This window comes from Tinamus guttatus, unplaced genomic scaffold (genome assembly GCF_059628265.1).
Source record: "Tinamus guttatus ecotype Peru unplaced genomic scaffold, ASM5962826v1 Tinamus_guttatus_pri_ptg000079l, whole genome shotgun sequence".
In the NCBI taxonomy this organism is placed as follows: domain Eukaryota; kingdom Metazoa; phylum Chordata; class Aves; order Tinamiformes; family Tinamidae; genus Tinamus; species Tinamus guttatus.
The window spans coordinates 1,152,501-1,172,501 of NW_028288613.1; the positions used below are offsets into that span (position 1 = coordinate 1,152,501).

At 45.7% G+C, this 20,001-nt stretch overlaps 1 protein-coding gene across 1 annotated transcript in view; it reads left to right on the plus strand.

Moving 5' to 3' along the window:
• LOC104573699 (transcription factor COE3) overlaps window positions 1-8,297 on the plus strand; it is a 108,636-nt gene extending 100,339 nt beyond the window's left edge. The window contains exons 10-14 of the mRNA XM_088520038.1: window positions 227-292; window positions 971-1,148; window positions 2,355-2,543; window positions 3,062-3,151; window positions 8,173-8,297. Coding sequence (XP_088376164.1) covers window positions 227-292; window positions 971-1,148; window positions 2,355-2,543; window positions 3,062-3,151; window positions 8,173-8,264 — 615 coding nt within the window. The 3' untranslated portion in view covers window positions 8,265-8,297. The remainder of the gene's footprint in view (window positions 1-226; window positions 293-970; window positions 1,149-2,354; window positions 2,544-3,061; window positions 3,152-8,172) is intronic.
• The last annotated feature ends 11,704 nt before the right edge of the window (window positions 8,298-20,001 follow it).

Here is a 20,001-nt window from a genome sequence, read left to right on the forward strand (position 1 = left end):
AAAGCACAAACAGTATTTTACTCCAAAACAAAATGCCTTCCTATCTTTGTAATACATCCACTAAATATAGCAAGAGCACTAGGAGAGCATGTGATGTATTTTACCCACTTTATCGGTTCCTCGTAATTATAGATGCCACTGTGAATTGTTAACATTATTACTTCTCTTCTTTTCTTGTACCAACGGCTGCATTCGATGGAACGTAACTGGGTTTGTTTTTCTTTAGGAAGTATTACTTAAGAGAGCAGCAGACCTTGTTGAAGCCCTATATGGGATGCCCCACAACAACCAGGTAGGTCACCAGTGCAGTTTTCATACACATGCATACATATGTAAATCAACACCTATTATTTGCAAAGTTGGCAAAGCACCAGCACGCTCTTTTTGTGCGCGCTGTGGTTTTGCCAGCCACCTTGAGGGCAGCCTGATGTGATGCAATGCTCTAAGGGAAACGCTTCATCTTCCCATTCTCTTCTTGCAGCTAGTTTGCCTATCAGAAATGACAATTAAGTGTGGGGTGCCAAAAGCATAAGCAATCATTAAGGCAAGAGAATAACCTTGAACTCAGTCCAAAATATACAGTGACTAATGGGAAGTCCTAAATAAATCTGCTAAACAGAGCGGATAAAGCATACTGTATTCTGCAAACTGCTGGAAATAAATAGATCTGCTGCACTGAAAGAATAAAGTGCGTGTTTACAGTTTTCACATGAGTAACAGCATTAAACCACAATTTTTGTGTTAATTTCTTTATTTCTTTATGCTTCTGCGCTGACATGAATTGTATGGCACTTCAGTTTGTTGGAATGAAAATGGAGAGTTCAGCTGAAACGAGCAGCAAAATCCTCACGTCTACTATAATTTCACATGAATCTCTTCCATAAATTTTAACATTATTACAACTTGGAGCATTTGCACAAACAAGTTTACTTGTTAGTAATTATTTTCTATCTAAATTGTATCTTTATAGGAAATAATCCTGAAAAGAGCAGCTGACATTGCTGAAGCGTTATACAGTGTGCCACGCAACCACAACCAGATTCCCACTCTAGCCAACACTCCTGCTCACACTGGCATGATGGGGGTGAACTCGTTCAGCAGCCAGCTAGCAGTGAACGTGTCGGAAACATCACAAGCCAACGACCAAGGTAGGTGCCATTTCGGGAGTTAATCCTTCACGTTGTTGACCGCTTTGGGACGGGCCCTATTAATATTAGCTGATGTCACCGCTGGGTTCCACGTCCCTTTTTCTCCGAGTAGTCGTATGCCTGATCATGTAAGGAAATGTCGTGCTCAACTTTCTGATAACGTTTAATTTTTCCTAGTATTTTTAGTTTACTGTTGTCCTAAAATATCTGCAAGGGGAAAAGAATGGCAAAATGTAGAAAGCTCTGTTTTTCACAGTAAATATATCGTGTGTGTGTTTGGTGTAGAATAACTGTATACGTATGTCCACCTGTTTTTGAATATTTACCCAGATAAATCTAATCTGAGGTCTGTGATTTCTAAGTATTTTTTATATATAAGCAGCAGTGTGACTTACGTAGGTTACTAATAAAAGTAACAGTTGATTTAATTTACATTTTGTAATTTAAAATGCATATAAGCATATTGCATTTAAAATTAATCTTGATAGTGATGAATGGCATGAAACCAGGTTATTAGGTGTGTTGAAAAACCGTATATTTTTTGCTTGCAACATAATTATTCAATTGATTGCTCAGAGAGAAATAAATTGTTGTTTAAAATCCTGATTCTGCTATGTTTCCTCTTACAAAAGATTAAGTCTTCTAATGCATTTCCAAGCTAATAAGCCTTATAAAATTCTGTATTTGGTCTCAAATTAGTTTTCACTGATGACTACACCTTATGAAAGTGCTAGCTTATTGTTAGTATGAAAATATCAATCATAAAACGAAGACCCCGAACCAGCCTTTTCAAGTTAAATCACTGCAACAAAAAAGTTTTTGTTGTCAGCTCTGGCATTTGAAGGTCTGGAGAGGCTGCAAGCGCCTTGAGTGTGTTGGTGCAAAGCAGGAATGAAGCCTGTTGATAATTGCTACTAAAGACAAATGTGAAGGCAACTGACAGAGCTGGATCGAAGAGAGCTTTTGTTGGCTGTCCATGCTAAGAGGAGAGACAACATAGAGTGCTCGCAGATGATTTAAGTAGGGTTGGCGTGATAAGGTTATCTGAAGCTGCAAGAGTTGATAGGGCAGTAACAGACAACTTAGAGCAAAGCTGTGCAATCAATTAAAACTGTGTAATATATGATGCATGAGGAAACCCCCCAGCCCTAAGTCTATATCATAAAATAACATGATTTTTTTGGGGTGGGGGGGTTTCTAACACAGTAGGTTACAGTCGCAACACAAGCAGTGTTTCCCCGCGAGGATATGTTCCGAGCAGTACTCCTCAGCAGTCCAATTACAACACAGTCAGCAATAGCATGAATGGATATGGCAATGCCGGCATGCCCAATCTAGGTGTACCAGGTTCCCCTGGATTTCTTAATGGCTCCTCAGCTAACTCTCCTTATGGCAGTAAGTGTCTATTTTTGGTAACACATCATCATATAGATTCATATTTACTACGGAATCAAATACTTGCATTGTTTTGATTTTCTATATTGTGAGCTACTGGATAAAAGGAGGGGTGACTCTGGAGGCTGGACGTAAAAATGAATATAATAAATTGATCTGTTTGTGCCATAATACGATCTCAGATAGAAAAAAAATTGGACTGCGCAATTCGTAACAAAAGTCCAACACAAAAGAGTTTGCCTGTTATCCAGAGAGTGGCCAAGCCAAGGCATTTCATTTTTTTTTTATATATATATACTTATATATATATACATATATATATTTTAAGAGGCAAGGCCCTATCACTCTCTTTTTCCGTGTTTGCCGTGAAAACCTCAATCTGAGTCCTGATTATTTTTGCTTTATTGCAGTAGTGCCGTCAAGCCCTACCATGGCAGCCTCTTCGGTCACCCTCCCTTCAAACTGTAGCAGTACACACGGCATTTTCTCATTCTCACCTGCCAATGTCATCTCTGCAGTGAAACAAAAGAGCGCCTTCGCGCCCGTTGTCAGGCCCCAAGCCTCTCCTCCACCATCTTGCACCAGTGCAAATGGAAACGGACTCCAAGGTGAGCTGCTCCTCTCTCCCTTTCCCGTGCGTTGCTTTTCGGTGCATACGCTAAAGCCATGATTGTCTGTTCTGGGGGAAGGTACCTGGCCGTGTCTTCAGGTTTCTGGTGCTGTCAAAGTGGTGTCATGATGATGCAAAATACAGTAGCACAAACGATAGGCTAAAATTTTAAGCAAATCCGAGTTCACTTTTAATGCTTCCATTAGAGAAAACACTAGCTTTTCACTAGCTTTTTTTTTTTTTTTTTCCTGCCGTTTTCCCTTAAGATTTCAAACATTAAATTTTCAAGTAAGCATGTATCCCGGAATGCTTCTTGGAGATTTTTTATACTCTTTGCATTTCTTTATACATGTTTGGATACGTTTTATGGCCTTTTAAAGCAGCTATATTCCAGCATAATGTGGTGTGATTTCTTCATTTTACATATGCTGCAATAGTTATTTTAAAATATGTCAAATAATATTATGAATCAGACTAAGCTCTTACTCAGTGAACTAACCTGCTCTTGGAGTAACTAGCCATTTGTGCACTGAGTTTTAATGCTCCGTTGGGCCTAACACAGCCTCTTGTTGTAGCATTAAAGTAGTTAGTTCCCTGTGTGAATAACTAAATATTTTAATGATGGCAGGCAATGCCAAGCTTTTGCTTTTTCTTTTTTTTAATCTGTGTGATTTTATATGGGCAGCGTAAGGAATGATTTATAAATCGTCCGCAGAGTTTACCCGGTGATCCGCTGGTAGTGGGGCGGACAGAATTACGAGACAGAGTAACTTTTGTGGAGGAATAAAAATAAGCAAAACGAAGTCTTACTTTTTATGGCATATTTTAAAATTTGGATGATAATGCTGACAGCTTCATAAGAACCATTCATCAGGTTTGCTTGCCTACATTTTACAAATCATGAGCCTGGTTCTGCAGTGCAATAAAGGAAAGTGCTTTGAATGTCATGGAAATCCGAAAGGGCTGCAGACACCGTCACCTTGGAGCATTTACATTTTGTAGTTAAGATGGGGGTACTGCAATATTAGTTATTCTTTTATTACTAGGATAGCCATAATACAATAGGTGCTCCCAGATAAACAGGTGAGGACTGATATTTTGATATTTCAAACTGCTTGCTAATTCTGGATACCTACATTTTGTGGTATGTAGCTTAAGGCACTTCAGAGAGCCACAATCCCCAAGGACCACCTGTCTGCCAAAAATCAAGACCATTTGAGACCAGTATCTCAAAGTGGAAATCCCTTTGGTTTTTTATTAACTTCTGAATATCTTGGTCCAAAGAACATAGCATCTGAGACCTTATTATGCAACCAGGTCAATGAGGGGCTGAGGATCCAGCTACAAAAATACCATTGTAGAATGGATGGATTTTTCTTTTTAAAAAAGGGAATAATTAGATTAACACTTCAGGTTACTGCATATCTGTTCTTAGTCGAAGCTTTGCTGTGCTACAGTGAGTAAAAACTACATGCTTAGAAAAAGTCATCCCTTCATCCACTCATAAAATAATCCAATGCTCTATTTTTTATTAAAAAACTTAGCATAAGAATTAAATACTGAAATAAAATAAAATGTGATACACACAGCATAAATCTGAAGTAGCTATTCTGTAGCAGTACTTATATATATATGTGCTCATTAACATTTTGCCATTGCTTTACTTTGAAAAAAATGAAATTATTGGAAGATCTAAAGTAAAATGATCTGAATTTCTGTCATTATATTATGTAAATAAAGGGCTTCCCATCAGATTTTCAAGGTTTCAGGTGCTTCAAAGATCTAGATTAATGCAAAGCAGGATTGTCAGAAGAATCTAAGCAAGCTAAATGCCCAGTTCCCAGCAGACATCAGGTGCTGGGATTTCCTCCAACAAAAAAAAACAAATCAGCAACCCCACCTCTTCACCTCCAGGTACAAAATGCTTCTCCTGGGAATACCTGGGACTTTGCACCTACCAGTTCCCACCTTGCTAAGCAGATCGGGAAGCTGGTTCCTAAACTGAGGCCTAACAATTCTTTGGGCTACAATTTTTCTGGGTTCAGGCAAGCCCCGTCGGGGAGTGCTGCAATCCCAGCAGCCGACCTGGTGCCATCGTAATGAATTCCCTCCTGCAGGTGCTGCTGAAAGTCCAAGGATTTCTGTGTTACGTGTCACTGAGATCTTAACCGTTGCACTACAGGGCTGTCCCTGCTAGCGTGGGCATTCCAAACTGCTCAGATCAGAGGGTATTTATGGTTATGGCAGTGCAGATACTTCAGTTATTGGTTCAGTAGCCAAACTGAAAATGAATAGAAGTGTTGATCTAAAAAAGAAAAAAAAAGTGTTTCCCTCACCCAACTGAAACAGCTAAACTGAATCCTTTTGTGCCGAACAAAATGACCTAGGGAAAATAGCAGGGATGTCTTTCTAGTCTGATAATTAGAACACCAAGTCCCAGGTCTGTGACAAAAAGTTGAATAATTTATGCGTAGTACAACTGCACCAAAAGGGGAAACTGCACATTTCCTACCCTGTAATACCACGTATCATGATAGTTAGGGTACTCTAATGGAAGGTAAAATATGTGGGTTTGAGTCCCCTTGGGCTGAGGAGAAAATCAAATTGCATCTGACATATCCTTGGTGAGCTCCCTAATCACCAGCGTAGAGAGGCACCATCATTTTTTTTTCCCAACCAAAGCTACTCAGTTAATTCAAACTGAACTCATGAAAGGTTTCAGGATGACAACACTTCACCCAGCTGTCCTCACACATCTAAACCAGTACCTTGAACTGAGTTGCAGCCAGAAGTGAGTGGCAGGACAGGCATTCTCTGGAATGAAAATGTCATACATTTCCTTCATGAAACATCACAAAGTAAAGCCAGCAATGCAAGAGCTACTTATTTACGCTGCATTTGACCTGTATAATTATTTGGGGGATTTCTGCTTCATTCTTCTTTTTTTCCTTAGTCATTTGTTGACACTGAGCCCATTTTAAAGTTTAATTAGCCTCTTTATGAACACTGTACAATCACCTTGAGACTTTTCTGATCAGCACTTTTTATACATTAAAATAAAATATGGAATTTGGGAGCTACAGTCCAATGCAGCTAAAGTTTTCCAGTGATCTTCAAGTATAGAGCCTATATTTTATAGCTGGAGGTGAAAGAGCGCAGTAACAGCTAAGAAAATCTGCACCCATTAGGAGAGGTCACAGCTATTTAGTCAAGTGCAGATAGAAGTAAGGCCCTGTCATCACTATTGCTCTGAGGGTTTTTGGGAGGGAGGTTAACCCTTTGGTTCATGTGTCTGGATAGACATGGTTGTTGTTGGTAGACATGGTCTCCCAGTGAAAGGGAAGGGCTTCATCTCCGTCATTGCTTGTTGCGTTGCTTTGGCCCTGTGCAAGCTCTGCTGGCAAACCAACCCCAGCGGGCGGCTGCTGGCCCAGTTTCAGGGAGCAGATCGACCACCCTGTCCATTGCAAGTGATCAAAAGCGACCGAAGCGCCCGCAGCCTTCCCGCGAGGGTGCGACGGCACCGCGGGCCTGCAGGGCCGCACGCGAGCCTGGCCTACGCGTCGTGCCCTCCAGTGCTTCTGCAGGAGCTTTGGGGGGTATTTGCCGATTCTTGGTAGGTCAGTCAGCGATAGGATTTGTCTTTGTGCAGCCTTCCTTGGCGTGTTGGAGGTGGCGCTGCAGCGGGGCAGAGCCCCCCTCTGCTCTGCCCGTGGCTCCCAGCTGGATGGTTTTGTCTCCGGCGGGGCACAGAGCACACGGCGCTTGGGAACATCACACCAAGCAAGGGCTGTCTGCGCACAGCACGCTGAAGCATGACCTCGCAGGCCCCCAAAATCCCGTATTTTAGGACTTACTGCCACGCAGAGGGGTCTGCAAAGGAATCGCTTTTTCTTTTCAAAGAAACCCAAGGCAGAGTTTATCAAGGAAAGCCAAAGCACAAAGGCGGAGGGAAGCGAGCGAAGGCCAGGCCCGTCCCGCAGGGCTAACCCGCGCTCCGCTCGCGTCTCGCTCACGCTGCCTTCCCCTTGCACGTGCATGCGGCGCTGCCGGCTCCCGCCATCCCGCGCGTCCCCGCTCGGCGCCCGCGGAGCGGGACGGCCTCTCCCTGCTCCCACACAGCCAGGGATCACCCCGGAGCGAGGCCTTGTCCAGAGAAGTGCCCTCCTCTCAGCTTTGTCCCACTGCCCTTACGTAGCCTGCCATCAGGCATTTAAGCACCTACATATTTAAGAGCAGAGCGCCGGAGTGCAGGTTCATCAGGGCAGACAGCTTTTCCCTGTTTAAAACAACGCACATACAAGGTATCGAGGACATTTTTTAGCAAGAAAGTTCTGGCTTGCTCTAAGGTTGGAAGTACAATATGTGTTTAAAATTCAGTTTTCGGTTGTAATTTATTTTTATAGATGGTGAAAGATATTGCACTCTGGTCAAGCTTTATGGTTGTAATGCAGAGCAAAAGGTTCTCTGTGTTCTTTTAAAATTGCAGCCTGCTTAATTTTCTGGTCTCCCCCCAGATGAAACTATTAAAAATATTATTAAAAAACTAGCCACTCCATTTTTCTTTAAGAAGGCATTTGGTATCAATTTGCACAGCGAGAGATGTAGTGGTACGATTGTGCAGAAGTTCGCAACTGTCAAACATTGCTACTAAAATAAATACTGAAATAAATGTATAGAGCACCAATTTTGCTTTTTCCCCTGATTGTGCAACAGATGAAATTCAAAAATTAAAAAATGGCTAAATGGCTTAAATTAAGAAATTCAGATTTTTTTTCCAGAAAAGTATGCAGTGGACAGCCTAAATTGTCACACCTCGTAAGTCAATCGTGAGATTGCAATGAACCTGCCATTGAGTACAGTATATTCCTACCACCAACCACGTGCTCCGAATTAAACCGATTTGCGCACACAGCTCCTGGAAAAAAAATCTGGACGTTGTATCTGCTAGATGATTCTTGGAAGCACCGAGTGAGCTAGTCTGTCCTGACCAGTGCTGCTCTTTCGTACTTTGCTTAGAGTGCTGGCAGAGCACGCTCCTGTCTGCTTGCCGCCAACCTCCGAGACATAGCCTCTGTGTCTCAGCATCATCTGGATACAGACCAAGATGACGGACCCTTACTGATCTGAACTCAAAAGAGTAGGCGGGTACTGTATTTTGGGCTCACCTGTGGGGATGCTGATGCTGATCTCCAGAGTGCTTGGTGGTTGTGGCGCAGCATAACAGCACCTCAGCATAAGTTTCGGGCCCGGGCGCTTGGCAGGGGGCCCTGCAGGACCTCTAAAAACGTGCAGGAAAATTCCAACTCTTGTAATGCTGACACGCTCCGCGCTTCCGATTGGGGGAGCGGCCGAATTCCGAAGCTCTGCCGTGTTTTAAGAGCATCCCACGAGATGTGTTGGAGTTCCGCAGGCCCCGAGGAGCCCCCCGCGCCGGCCGGGCTCCCGCGGGAGGCGCGCAGGGACGCGAGCTCCCAAACCCCGGCCTCGCAGCAGCGGGTCCCACATAAATTAATGCTGTGGAAATTAATGAACTGAGAAATTGAAGTTCACATCACGACACGAACAAATTTATTAATATCTGTTGTACACAACTTAATGAGAAATATCATTACGGCAAAAATTAAACAACGCTAAAATTAAAGGCTGTCTAAATTATCTTTCTAGCAAGGAGTTAACTAGAGAGGCGCAGAAGATTTTGGCATCTCCGTGTTTAAGCGTCAAAATAAACCGGAGCAGGAGGGGCGGGCGGGGAGGGTCTCCCGCCTTTGGCAGCTGCCCGGAGCGCGGAGGCGGCCCGCGGCTCCGCGCTATTCCCATCGGGAGCGGGGCCGGCGGCGCGGCGCGGGGCGCGGGACGGCACAGCGGGCCCCGCGCGCCCCCGTAACCGCTCTCCTCTCTCTCTGCTTCCCTTGCAGCCATGTCCGGGCTCGTGGTCCCGCCAATGTAAAGTCCCTTTTGTCACCCACCCGCCGTAGCGGCCGCCCCCCGCCGTGGGGACGAGCGCGGCGCGCGCGTGCGCGCGGGGACGGCATCTTCCAAGCGAAGCAGCAGCCAACCGCATTGCTACGAGAAAGACTTTGTTCAAAGATTTTATTTAAACTATTAAGAATCTACATGCAAACAACCTACTTCTTCATGAACAATTCCATTTTATTGACTGAATTTTTCTCATATTTTCACATTTCTCAGTCCTGAAGAATAAGGAAAAAGCGACGCCTATTTTGTATAAAGTTTCTGATTACGTCTTGGCTATGTCTAGTACTTGCTATGTGTTGGGAGAAACTTTGTGGATGCACCATTTTGGTTATCATGAAACACTGATGAAAAATGCCTCCGAACATTTTTCTGTACTCATAACTAGATTCACAATGGTTGTGTATCTCTATAATGTGAAATATTTTTTTGTGGTGGAAAAAAGGGGGCCAAGGAGGTTATGAGCCATCAAACTGGAAAAAAAAAAACTAAAAAAAAAAAAAAGGATGAATATATGATTAGAAAAAAAATAAAAATTGGGGCGCAGGGGAGGGCGCGGGAGGGTTTATCATTGCTTAACTTCATCTTAATGAAATGGAACTTTGTAACTTATTGTAGTTAGAAATTGTAACTTTGATATTGAATTCTCTTGCCTTCAACAAGCACACTGACAGAGAAAAAATTGCTACTGTCTGTTGGTAAAAAAAGAATATACTTCCACTGCTAGAGCTTCCTGTAAAGCAAGTGTGATCTGCGACATTTTTTCAACTTTTGCTAGCACTGTATACTATTGCATTCTTAGGCTACTGTGAAGTCTATGTTTCTTGTACCAGAAAATTGTCCTTTTGACTTCTAGATCCTTCTTCCCTAATGTGTTTTGTATGTGGTTATAAAATTGTAGACTTTTGTGATTTTGCCAAAGTTGTAGCTAAATATTTATACACTTGTCTTGAATTTTTTTCAGATCCACTTAAATATTTAGAAAAGCAAATTTTATTCCTTATGAAGTTTATAAGGAATAAAATAGTCTTACTCATCGCAACACTTTCTTTCACGTAAACACTTGCAGTCACTAAGGGAATTTATTTTGTAACATATCAACTATAAATATTGTATTTATCTTTGAAATTTTGTATATTGCTTTTCATCATTTTTTTTTTCTTGTATGTATTGGTTTTCGTCATGGCCTGGTATCGTGATGCTGAGAATAGCATTAAGCCAAGAACAGTTGCCTTCATGTTTTTCTTTTGAATAAATCAGTGTCCGTACATTTCATTTGTACTTCGTAAAGTTGCTATTATTTAGACTTTCCATCCTTTTTTTTTATTTTTGAGGAAAAGTCAAATTCATTGTTTATTTTTATATTATTTTTAAGTTATCAGAACAAATAATTTTGAAAAAGAAGTTGTTTGTTGTATAGTCAAATCAAAATTGTGCCACATGGCTGTAATGAATACTAGTAGAATATGTGCATGTGAAACAGCCACAGAAGAGACGAGTCTGTTTTGTGGTTGGGCTCTTTCTTTCTTCTTTCCTTTCCTTTTTTTTTTTTTTTTTTTTTTTTCTTTTTCCCCCCTTTCTCTCTTTGTTTATTTCTTTTTTTCCTTTCTTCTTCCTTTTTTTTTCCCTTTTTCTCTCTCTTTTCTTTTTTTTCAGATTGTAAAAAGTCATTTTTAGCTGCCACTCATGACTTTGCCACATAGCTGAACTGTGTTTACTGGAAAAATTCAGAGGCCTAAAGTTTAAAATAAAATTCACTTCTGATGTTTTAATTAAAATGTTTGCCACATTAACTTCTCTGATGCCTTAAAAGTGAACTTCTTTGAAGACCTTTTGTGCTGTTTTATCACAGGCTTACACCACAGTTGTTAACCACGACTTCATTTGGATGATTTCTGGTGTAAAAACAAGCAAACAAAAAAGCACAAACCTGGTGTAGAATTATATCACTCCTTTATGTGTCTGCTTTCTGCTGCACTCTGCATATTCCTGAATCCTGCACTGTTTAAAAAAGATAACGGTTTCACATGAAATCAGGATCATACACAGTTTTTAAATGTCTGGGGTTTGTTTTTTTAGGTTTATTGGTTTTTTTTTAATGGAACTTTTTGTAATAGACCCGTAGATGACTGTACTTTTTAAACTGGAATGACCTCCTTAGCGTCTCGTGGCTCGTAGTGCCAAATCCATAGAAATGAATGTTGAGTTTTCTTGAGTTTATTTTATTTTACTTTTTTTTTTTTTTTTTACTTTGCACTAGATAGTTTGCAAATGCAGCACTGCAAAACGTTTTGCAAACTGCAGCAGAATTAAAGTTGCAACCAAAAAGGAGGGATCAATTTTTTTTCTTTCTGGGCAAAATGCACATTTTAGTAAAGCGTTTATTAAAGGGTTTTAACGAATGCTACCATGTATCACAGAGGATAAATGTCTCGCACATTTATTTTGTGATAACTGTCAAGGCTTAGCTAAGTGGAAAAGCCTGAGAAGTCACTTTGGGACTGAGTTGCCTCAGTCACCTTTAGTCCGAGTGAGGGTTTGCTCTACGCAGAGGTCACGTGAACATGTTAGGAAAGTTTGCAAGTTTCTTCATAAATGCAACCTGTTTGTGTTCTAGATTACTTAGTCAATGCACTCATCGCTTCATCGTCTCCAAACTGAAAGCTTCACTAAATGGTAGATTTTACTGTTAAAGACCCTACAATAAGATTGTTTTATCTGTACATTTTTTCATATATTTAACTGTATAAAAAATGTTCATTTTACACAATATTTAATTAAAGTATTTCTTGTCTGTGAATTTCATTTTTAGTAATTTTATCTGGTTTGATTATTAAAAAATCTGACAAAACACAAAACCAAAAGCGCAACCCCGGGGGTTTCATTTCGAAGAGCCGCAGCGGGTTTCCCGCCTTGCCGAGGGCGGACGGAGCGGGGAGGCCTGGAACGAGCTGGGCAGGAGCCGGAGCTCCCGTCGGGAATGTGATGGGAGAGGGTGATGATGCTGAGCCTGAAACTCAGGTCTGGTCCCCGATGCCGTGAGAAATGCAGAGCCGGGACTGAGAGGCTCGTTTGGGTTTTATTCACCATTATCAGGTGCAAGAGGCCGTTGCAGAATTCCAAGTTCAGTGGCTGTTATATATATATATATGTGTGTAATTTGTGTGTACGCAGACCCTCTCTCGGATAGGATTTAGCCTGCTGGATTCCCGGCTTGTGCAGGTGGTGGGAGTCAAGAGGTGGAGTGTGGTAACAACCACGACCTTCCTCATTTACAATTTACAAAGAAGCAAAAACAGCTCGTTTAACTACATTTATTTTCTGCTCCGGTATTTCCACACTTTCTATGTTTGATGAAAACAGGCATTAAAAATTCAAAGGACTCCTGATTACTGTTATTTTGCGCTGGGAATCATTCTGCTCTGAGGATGCGCCTGTGTCGCGGTTAAATAGGAGCAGCATCGGTTTCAGCTGGCGCCGAGGCGGCTTGTAGGGATGCAGGGCTGCATGGTGCCTACGGGCACCGTTCCTTTTGGGTTTATTTCAAGGGTTTTAATAACGAGGATCTGAATGGTTCAGCTAACATCCTATGTGAAGAAAATACTAAAAAAAGAAAAAAAAGAAAAAAAAAAGAAAAAAAGAAAAAAGCACATTTTGGGCTCTGAATGACCAGTCCCAGTGCAGGGTATGACACATCCATACCTGTATCCCGGGACTAGCCCGGGTGTTGGAGTGCCCTGTGTCAGCCCACGCTGCATTCGGAAATCCAAGGATAAAAATTCCCTTATCAAAACGAAAGGCTGGAGTCTCTAAAAGTATATGCCAATTATTGCAGGGCAGCTTTTTAAAGTCTTTCAAGCTTTTAAAGATTATTCAAAGCACTTGAAATAGGCTTCAATCTAATGCCTCATTTCATTGCATTAAACAGCCTAGTTAATAAAGAATCAATATATTCAAAGGGCAAGGTTATCTTTTGTCTATAAGGGGTGGTGTCATTCTGAACCTTTTATAGTTCAAATGCTGAAAAAGACCTCATGAAATCCATACTCATCAAGTGGGTCAACTAGAGCAATAAAGAGGCCTCGCCGCGAGCGGCCGGGCGCCGGCGCGGGCGCCGCTCCCCGCGTGGCGCTGCCACCCATCACTCACCAAACATCAATTTCTCATCAGCGCCGGGGCCCGCACGGCTTTTTCGGGAGAATACACCCAATTAAGAGGATGCAGAGCGGCGGCGCTGGTGATTTGTAGCTTATTATGTGGCGGGCGAGCGGCGGCGGCCGCGGCGCGTTGATAACCGAGGTGTCGATACCCGGCCAGGAGGCTCAATGCGAGGCCGCGCGCCGATGGCGGGGCCGATAAGGGCCGCGCTGCCGGGCCCGCGCCGCCCCGCGCCGTTAATGCAGTGAATAACCCGCACAAAGGCGCCGCGGTGCTTTATGCTCCCTGAGACAATTCCCCGCTTTACCCTTCAAGGATTTCCTTTATGTTTGAATAAGGCCGCTTTTAATGAAATCCAGACTCATCAGAGGAAATCAAAACGCTCAAACCAGATTACAAATTGATTTTCTGGGGCCGCTTGTCAGCACACAAAGCGCTGCCCCGAGTTTTACGGGCCGGGGCCACGTGCCGGGAGCGGCTCCGGCGGGGGTGAGGACGGAGGGCGCGAAGGCCCCGGGCGAGGAGAGGCCGGCGAAGGGCTGAGCGCGTCCGTGTCGCTGCGCGGGGCCTGTCCGGGTGTGTGGGACAGCGACGGCCTCAGCGAAACGCATGGAGCGACGGCCGGGTCACAGGGACCTCCCTCTGTCCCCGCACCGCTCCGGTGAACCGAGGAGACGGACGGCGGCCTCAGCGGCTCTTGCTTCTGGTTTCCATGCTGAGAGGACTCGGGGCACGCAATGAGGGGAGACATGCCCTATTTGGCACTTTTTATTACAAACGTGTGGTAATGACCTTATGGCTTTAACCAACTGCATAAGCACAGGCATATAGATAAAATAATGCAGAATGCCTCCCGATAAGCAAGCAGTGGTGAATAGATAGTAAAAATCGTAACTTTGGACAATGACTCTAAACCTGCTTGGGTGATGAGTGTCATTTTCCCTTCTGAAAAGAAGTTGACACGCTGAAAAAAAAAATCGACTAAAAAGTGCAACATTTTTCCTCCTTTTAGTTGGAAGCCTGGGGATGCCCTGAGAGGCTCCTGCTGCTCCGAGGCCCTGAGGTGAGCAGAGCATCCCGGCAAAGGCACCGGGCGCTCCTCAAAACCCCATGTGGACCCGAGTCCCATCCTGACTGCAAAGTTCCTAAGAGGCGATCTCATTTAGCTGTATAAAACCATGAAAGGGGGAGAATTAGCTGATACTAATGAGTTATACGAGATAGCATCGTAATTAATTCCTAAACTGGAGGAGGACACGGGCTGCAGCGAGGGGGAGAGGAGCCTGGCCTAGATACGGCTGTGGAGGGCGAAGGGTCTGCAACGGGGCCAGCTGCCCAAGCGGGAAACGGGACCTCACGGAGCTGTTTGCGGTGGCGTTTCCTTCTCTTTCTCTTTTGTCCCTGCCTCTAAAATCCCGCTCGGCGCCCGGTGCGCTCGGGTTGCAGCAACCGGGTTCGGCTCCTCCGCTGCAGCCGCCCCGCGCCCTGTCACTCCAGCAGGCTTTTAATTTTCCTGAAATTTCCCTTTTGCCCCAGATTTTCATATATATAGCGATACCTCGAAATAGGCTTCGCCGTATCTCGCGGAGGCGCCCGCTAAGCTCGTCTGATAGAGGCCGCAGAAATAGGAGCGCGGGGGATTAAGGCCGGGCTTGGCCGGTGCGGAGGTGCGAGACAGACCCCTCACACAGGCACTTAGTTAACGCGGGACGATACTTGGGATGAATTTGGGATAAAAGGAAGGGTCTGCAAAGCCGCATCGAGGCTCATCCCGCGGCAGCCGCAGCGCTGGCCCGGCCCCGCTGCTGATAAATCTAATCCGGGAGGCTGGAAATGAGGTGAGGGGAATTCTGATGGAAATTATGCACATGCTCCTCGACAAGCTCATAAACACCGCGGCCACGATAAGTTTTTTCCATTCTTTTTTTTTTTTTTTAAGACCTGACGCGAGCGTATAAGCCCGAACTCTAATTTTTGCAGCCCGCGGTTTGGAGATCTGTCGCGGGGAGATAGAACGGACACAGTAATTGCCTGGTGGCCGCGTGCGCCGGGAGCGCGCGGGGCTGCAGCCATCGGCGCCCGTGATTGATGCTGTCTCCGGGCGCGGGCCGGGAAGTCATTTTTCCCACTTTCCCCACTTTTCCCGCTTTTCCCCCCGCTCCGGGACCGGCCCCGCGATGCGGGTGCCCGTTGGCTGGCGGCTCCACGTGCCGGCCGGACGGCGCTGCCGGCTCCTCGTGCTCCGGCTTTTACTACTTTGCATTCAACTGTGAAAAGTCTTTTAAAACTCGGAGCGGCAGTAAAACTTGAATGAATTTTTGACCCATTATAGCGGCGCGGGTGCGCTTTCCAAGCCGCCGCCGCTGCCAAGTCCTCCCCACCTAATATTTCCACTTTAATTGTGCCACTTGAGAAATTTACGTGCCTCAAAATATGGCATGAATCTTACGCTTATTGCAGTATCATTAGCAGCAACATTTAAGCAACATCTGTGTGCTATAGAACTAATTGAAGTAGCAGAAGTGGCAGCTGTAAATCCACAGGAAGATGGCAGTTTGCACCCAGCACTGCTGAGTTAGCTGGTAACTGTCAGCCTGTTCCCGCAATCTGCTCCCGAGCAGCGCCGAACCGGCGCGCACTGTCCAAAAAAATACTGCGAGGAGGCTAATGATCCTATTAACCACTTTGCTGCACCCATTTGGCTGTTTTTCCACTCTCCTTGTTGGATTTCATTATATATCTCACCGTGCCGGGGACAAGTCCAGCGCGAGCTGCCGCCAAGCGACTTCACGCGGTCCCTGCGCGCGGGGTTATTTTTTCATTATTTTTTCCGATTTTCATGTATTTGTCAGACTTTTCAGCTCCTGTGTTCCCCTTCGCCCCACGCGCTCCGCGGGAAGAGCGTCTCTCCCGCCGCCAGCGCGGGATTCGGGATGGCGATTCCTCCTTCCCGGGGGCTCCGAGCAGCATCCACGGCCCCGCGGGGCCCGGCTGCGTCCGGCACCTCCGCCCCGAGGCCCTTCCAAACCCCGCAGCGCCCGGGATCGCTGGCCGGGAATTCCGCGCGTTTCCGTGCCGGCCGCCGGGAAAATCAATAGCCACGTGGCGGGGCAGGGGTTAGAGGTCTCCTGAATTAACTTTCCAGCACTAAATTACCAGCCCTTGGGTTTTGGGCTTGTTTATTTATTTTCCCCCCGTTTTGCAATGCCTGGGAGGACACCCGGGCTGCAGCCTCACGTGGGCCGATACCTGGAGCCGCAACTTAGACATCGGCAGCGCTCCTGGTCTCCACCAGAACATGCAAAAGGCCCCAGGTCTGCGGGGGCAGCCTCAAAATCAGCAGCTTTTTGCTGCTGTTTCTGCACGTTGCTCTGGGCCTGGCATCCCAGCTGCGGTGGGATGAAGCATCCATAGAGACGGGCTCCAAGGCAGCACCTGGGGATGGATTTTGAGACAACCCCATAATTGCAACCACTGGAGCAACCCCAGGAGCCCCAAACCCGACCCAGCAAAGCAGGCACCGTCCGCCGGGAGGGCCAGCGTCGCCGCAGGCCCCGGAACGGGCTGGTTTTGCCCCATTGCTCCCAAAACAGCCACTTATCGGCTGCTTACCAAGCGCCAACACGGAGCGCAGAGGGACACGGACCCAGGCCGGTGCAAGGGGACCCTTGAGCTCCAGGACGCCCAGGCCCATGCGGAATCACCAAACCCACTGCGGAAAAGGCCGCCGTAAAGATCAGGGTTTTAAAAGAAAACTTGCCAGGAAGGTGTAGATGTGGGAAAAAGGGATGCGAGCGGCATCCCAGGGGAGACGAGGGAGCTCGGAGGGGCAGAGACCCCCCAGGGGAGAGACTGGAGCAACTCGGGAGCCGGGAAAGCTCCCGGATTATCCACTGTGGATTCATCCCCACAATGGAGAAGAGGAGCCCCGTGGCGGGGGAGAGGAGCCCGCGCTGCAGCTCCCGAGGCACCCGGGAGACTCACGGATTCGGGATATGGGCAACGTGTCCCACTTCCAAACAGTTCGGTGAATGTCGTAACATTTATGCAATTATTATTGCAAATTCCATAGCAAACGCCTTCAATTGTATGGGATGTAGGGAAAAAAAAAAAAACAACTGCCTTGCAAAAGTGTCCAAGTTTTGTGTGGTACTTGTCCTTCCACAGTACCTCTACATGCTTTTTACATATTTTTATAAACATATATATGTATATATACACATATAAGCACATACATATTTATATATATGTAAACTATATATATATATGAACTGTAACTATCCATATAGATACAGATCTATAGTTTTATATATAACTATCTGTAATATTTAACTATAGATCTGCATCTATGTCTGTCGTTATATATAGTTATAGATCTATAATTTATATAGTCACATAGCTGCATATATATATTATGTACATGTTCTATATATAACTATAGATCTATATATCCACATCACACACATATAAACTATAGATATATAGTTATACCCATATAATTATACAGATCTATATGGTCTATATATAATCATAGATCTATAATTATCTATATAATTGTCTATAACTATATATCTATCTATATATAAATACATATAAATATAGATATAGATATATAGGTGTATAACTATAGATATAAAACTATATAGACCTCTATAGTTATATATCTGTATCTTTATATATCTATAGAGATAATGCAGATGTGCAGTTACGTGTTACCTGTCTGTCTGTCTGTCTGCCTGGGGATCTGTCTATCGCCACGGGGGGTCCAGTTTGCAAGGGGGGTTTGCAGGGCCGGGACGCGGGTTTGGCACCATAAACCCGTGGTTTGCACCATAAACCTGTGGTATTTGTTTTACCTGCGCACTAACTTCCACGGAACAAAACAACACTTACATCTGGGATCAATTTGCTTGAAATCAAAATGCAGCTGCTATATCTCTTCTGCATCAAAAGTACAGTGTTAAGGCTGTAACATACAGACAGTTGCACATTACTTTGCACTGTAATATTTAGATTTGTGTCATTTTCTATCCGAAGTAAAAAGCGTCTCTAAATAAATGAGTGATCCGACGCTGCATATTTCATGGGCCGCGTCCCCGCACGATGCCCGTGTCTGCGCGGCTCCTCTCCGTGCCCGCGGGCCCGTCCCCGTGCCCAGGGCTGCCTCTCCTCCCGGCACCTGCAATACTCGGAATTTTGGTGAGGTGAAGCTCGTCTTTATCTTCGCCACGGCCTCTGTTACTTGAAAAATAAACCCCAGGCAAAGGGTGCCGGACTGCGCTGCTCCTGCTTCACCCCGTTTGCTGCAGGAACGCCGGCTGTTTCCAGCCTGCCCGTTTCTGCAGGGACACGGCTCCTCCGCTCGCATCCCGCGCCTGCTCCGCAGGGACGAGCTGATCCCGGCCTGGAGCGGCTCTGCAGGGCCCGGCCTCGCTCCGCGCTGCTCTCCCGGCGCTCGGCTGCGTTTGCACCTGCGAGAGCTGCGGTTAGACCTTGTGGGGACGGCGAGCCTGCTGCAAACGCGACGCAGGCAATGCAGTGCTCCCGGGATTCCCTGGCATCGGGGGGTGTTTGCATGGGAAAAAAGGGAGCGGGGAGAACGCCCGGGTGCAAAACCCGGGAAGGCTGCAGGGAGGGCGGCTGCGGGCCAAACCGGGGGGAAAACGGGGACCGGGCGGCGGGCGTGGGGGCTTCTCTAAGCGCTAGTGCCCTCTGTTGGAAACGGCCCCGAGGAGCCCCGCGGCGGCCCGGGAACACGGACACGGCCCGGGAGACGGGATAACGGCCATGGATAACCCCGGGAGACACGGGATAACGGCCATGGATAACCCCGGGAGACGGGATAACGGCCATGGATAACCCCGGGAGACACGGGATAACGGCCATGGATAACCCCGGAGACACGGGATAACGGCCGTGGATAACCCCGGAGACGGGATAACAGCCATGGATAACCCCGGAGACACGGGATGCGCGCGGCCCCGGAGAGCCACGCAGCCGCCAGGAGGTTGAAGTTTGCAGGGGGCTCTGCTCCTCTGTCGCTATTGCGTATTACATATAAAAAAAACCCTCAGCCAAACTGTACATATTATAAGGCTATATTTTTGTCTCGGGGTTCTGGTGACACGTACAAACCACTTGAGCTTTGCTTTCGTGGTTTATATTGCCACCAGAAACCCTTGATAAAAATACAGCTTTATATTGTACAGTTGGGTATAGTTTATTTTCTCCATATATCACATACTGTGTTTTATTTATAAACATACACAAAGACACTTGCACATGCAAAGCAGTTTTTTTATTGAAGAAATGCTACAGTATCAATAGTACTATATTAACTAACGCATTGCAACACAATAATTTCTTGGTTAGCAATGGCCTTTCTAAAGAGGCACCTATGAAAATATGATAAACCACATAAAAATCAGGACTTCTGCGTAAGAATTTATGATTCCCACACCGAAAATTCCAGCTGCTGCCGGCTCGTCCTTCCGCAGAGCCCTTTTTAAAGAACGATTGGAAAATTGAGCTCAGTATCTCCTGAACGGTGGAGCCCTTGCCACGGAGAGGCTGCAGGAGTTAAAGCCTTCCAGAACAGAAACGCCACAACCTAAAGCAAATCCAACGCTGAGAGCAGAAGTGCTGCGAACACAACAAGCGACGCGACGCGGCCGGGCCCGTTCCCGGCGCCGCTCCGCGCGCTCCCGGAGGAGC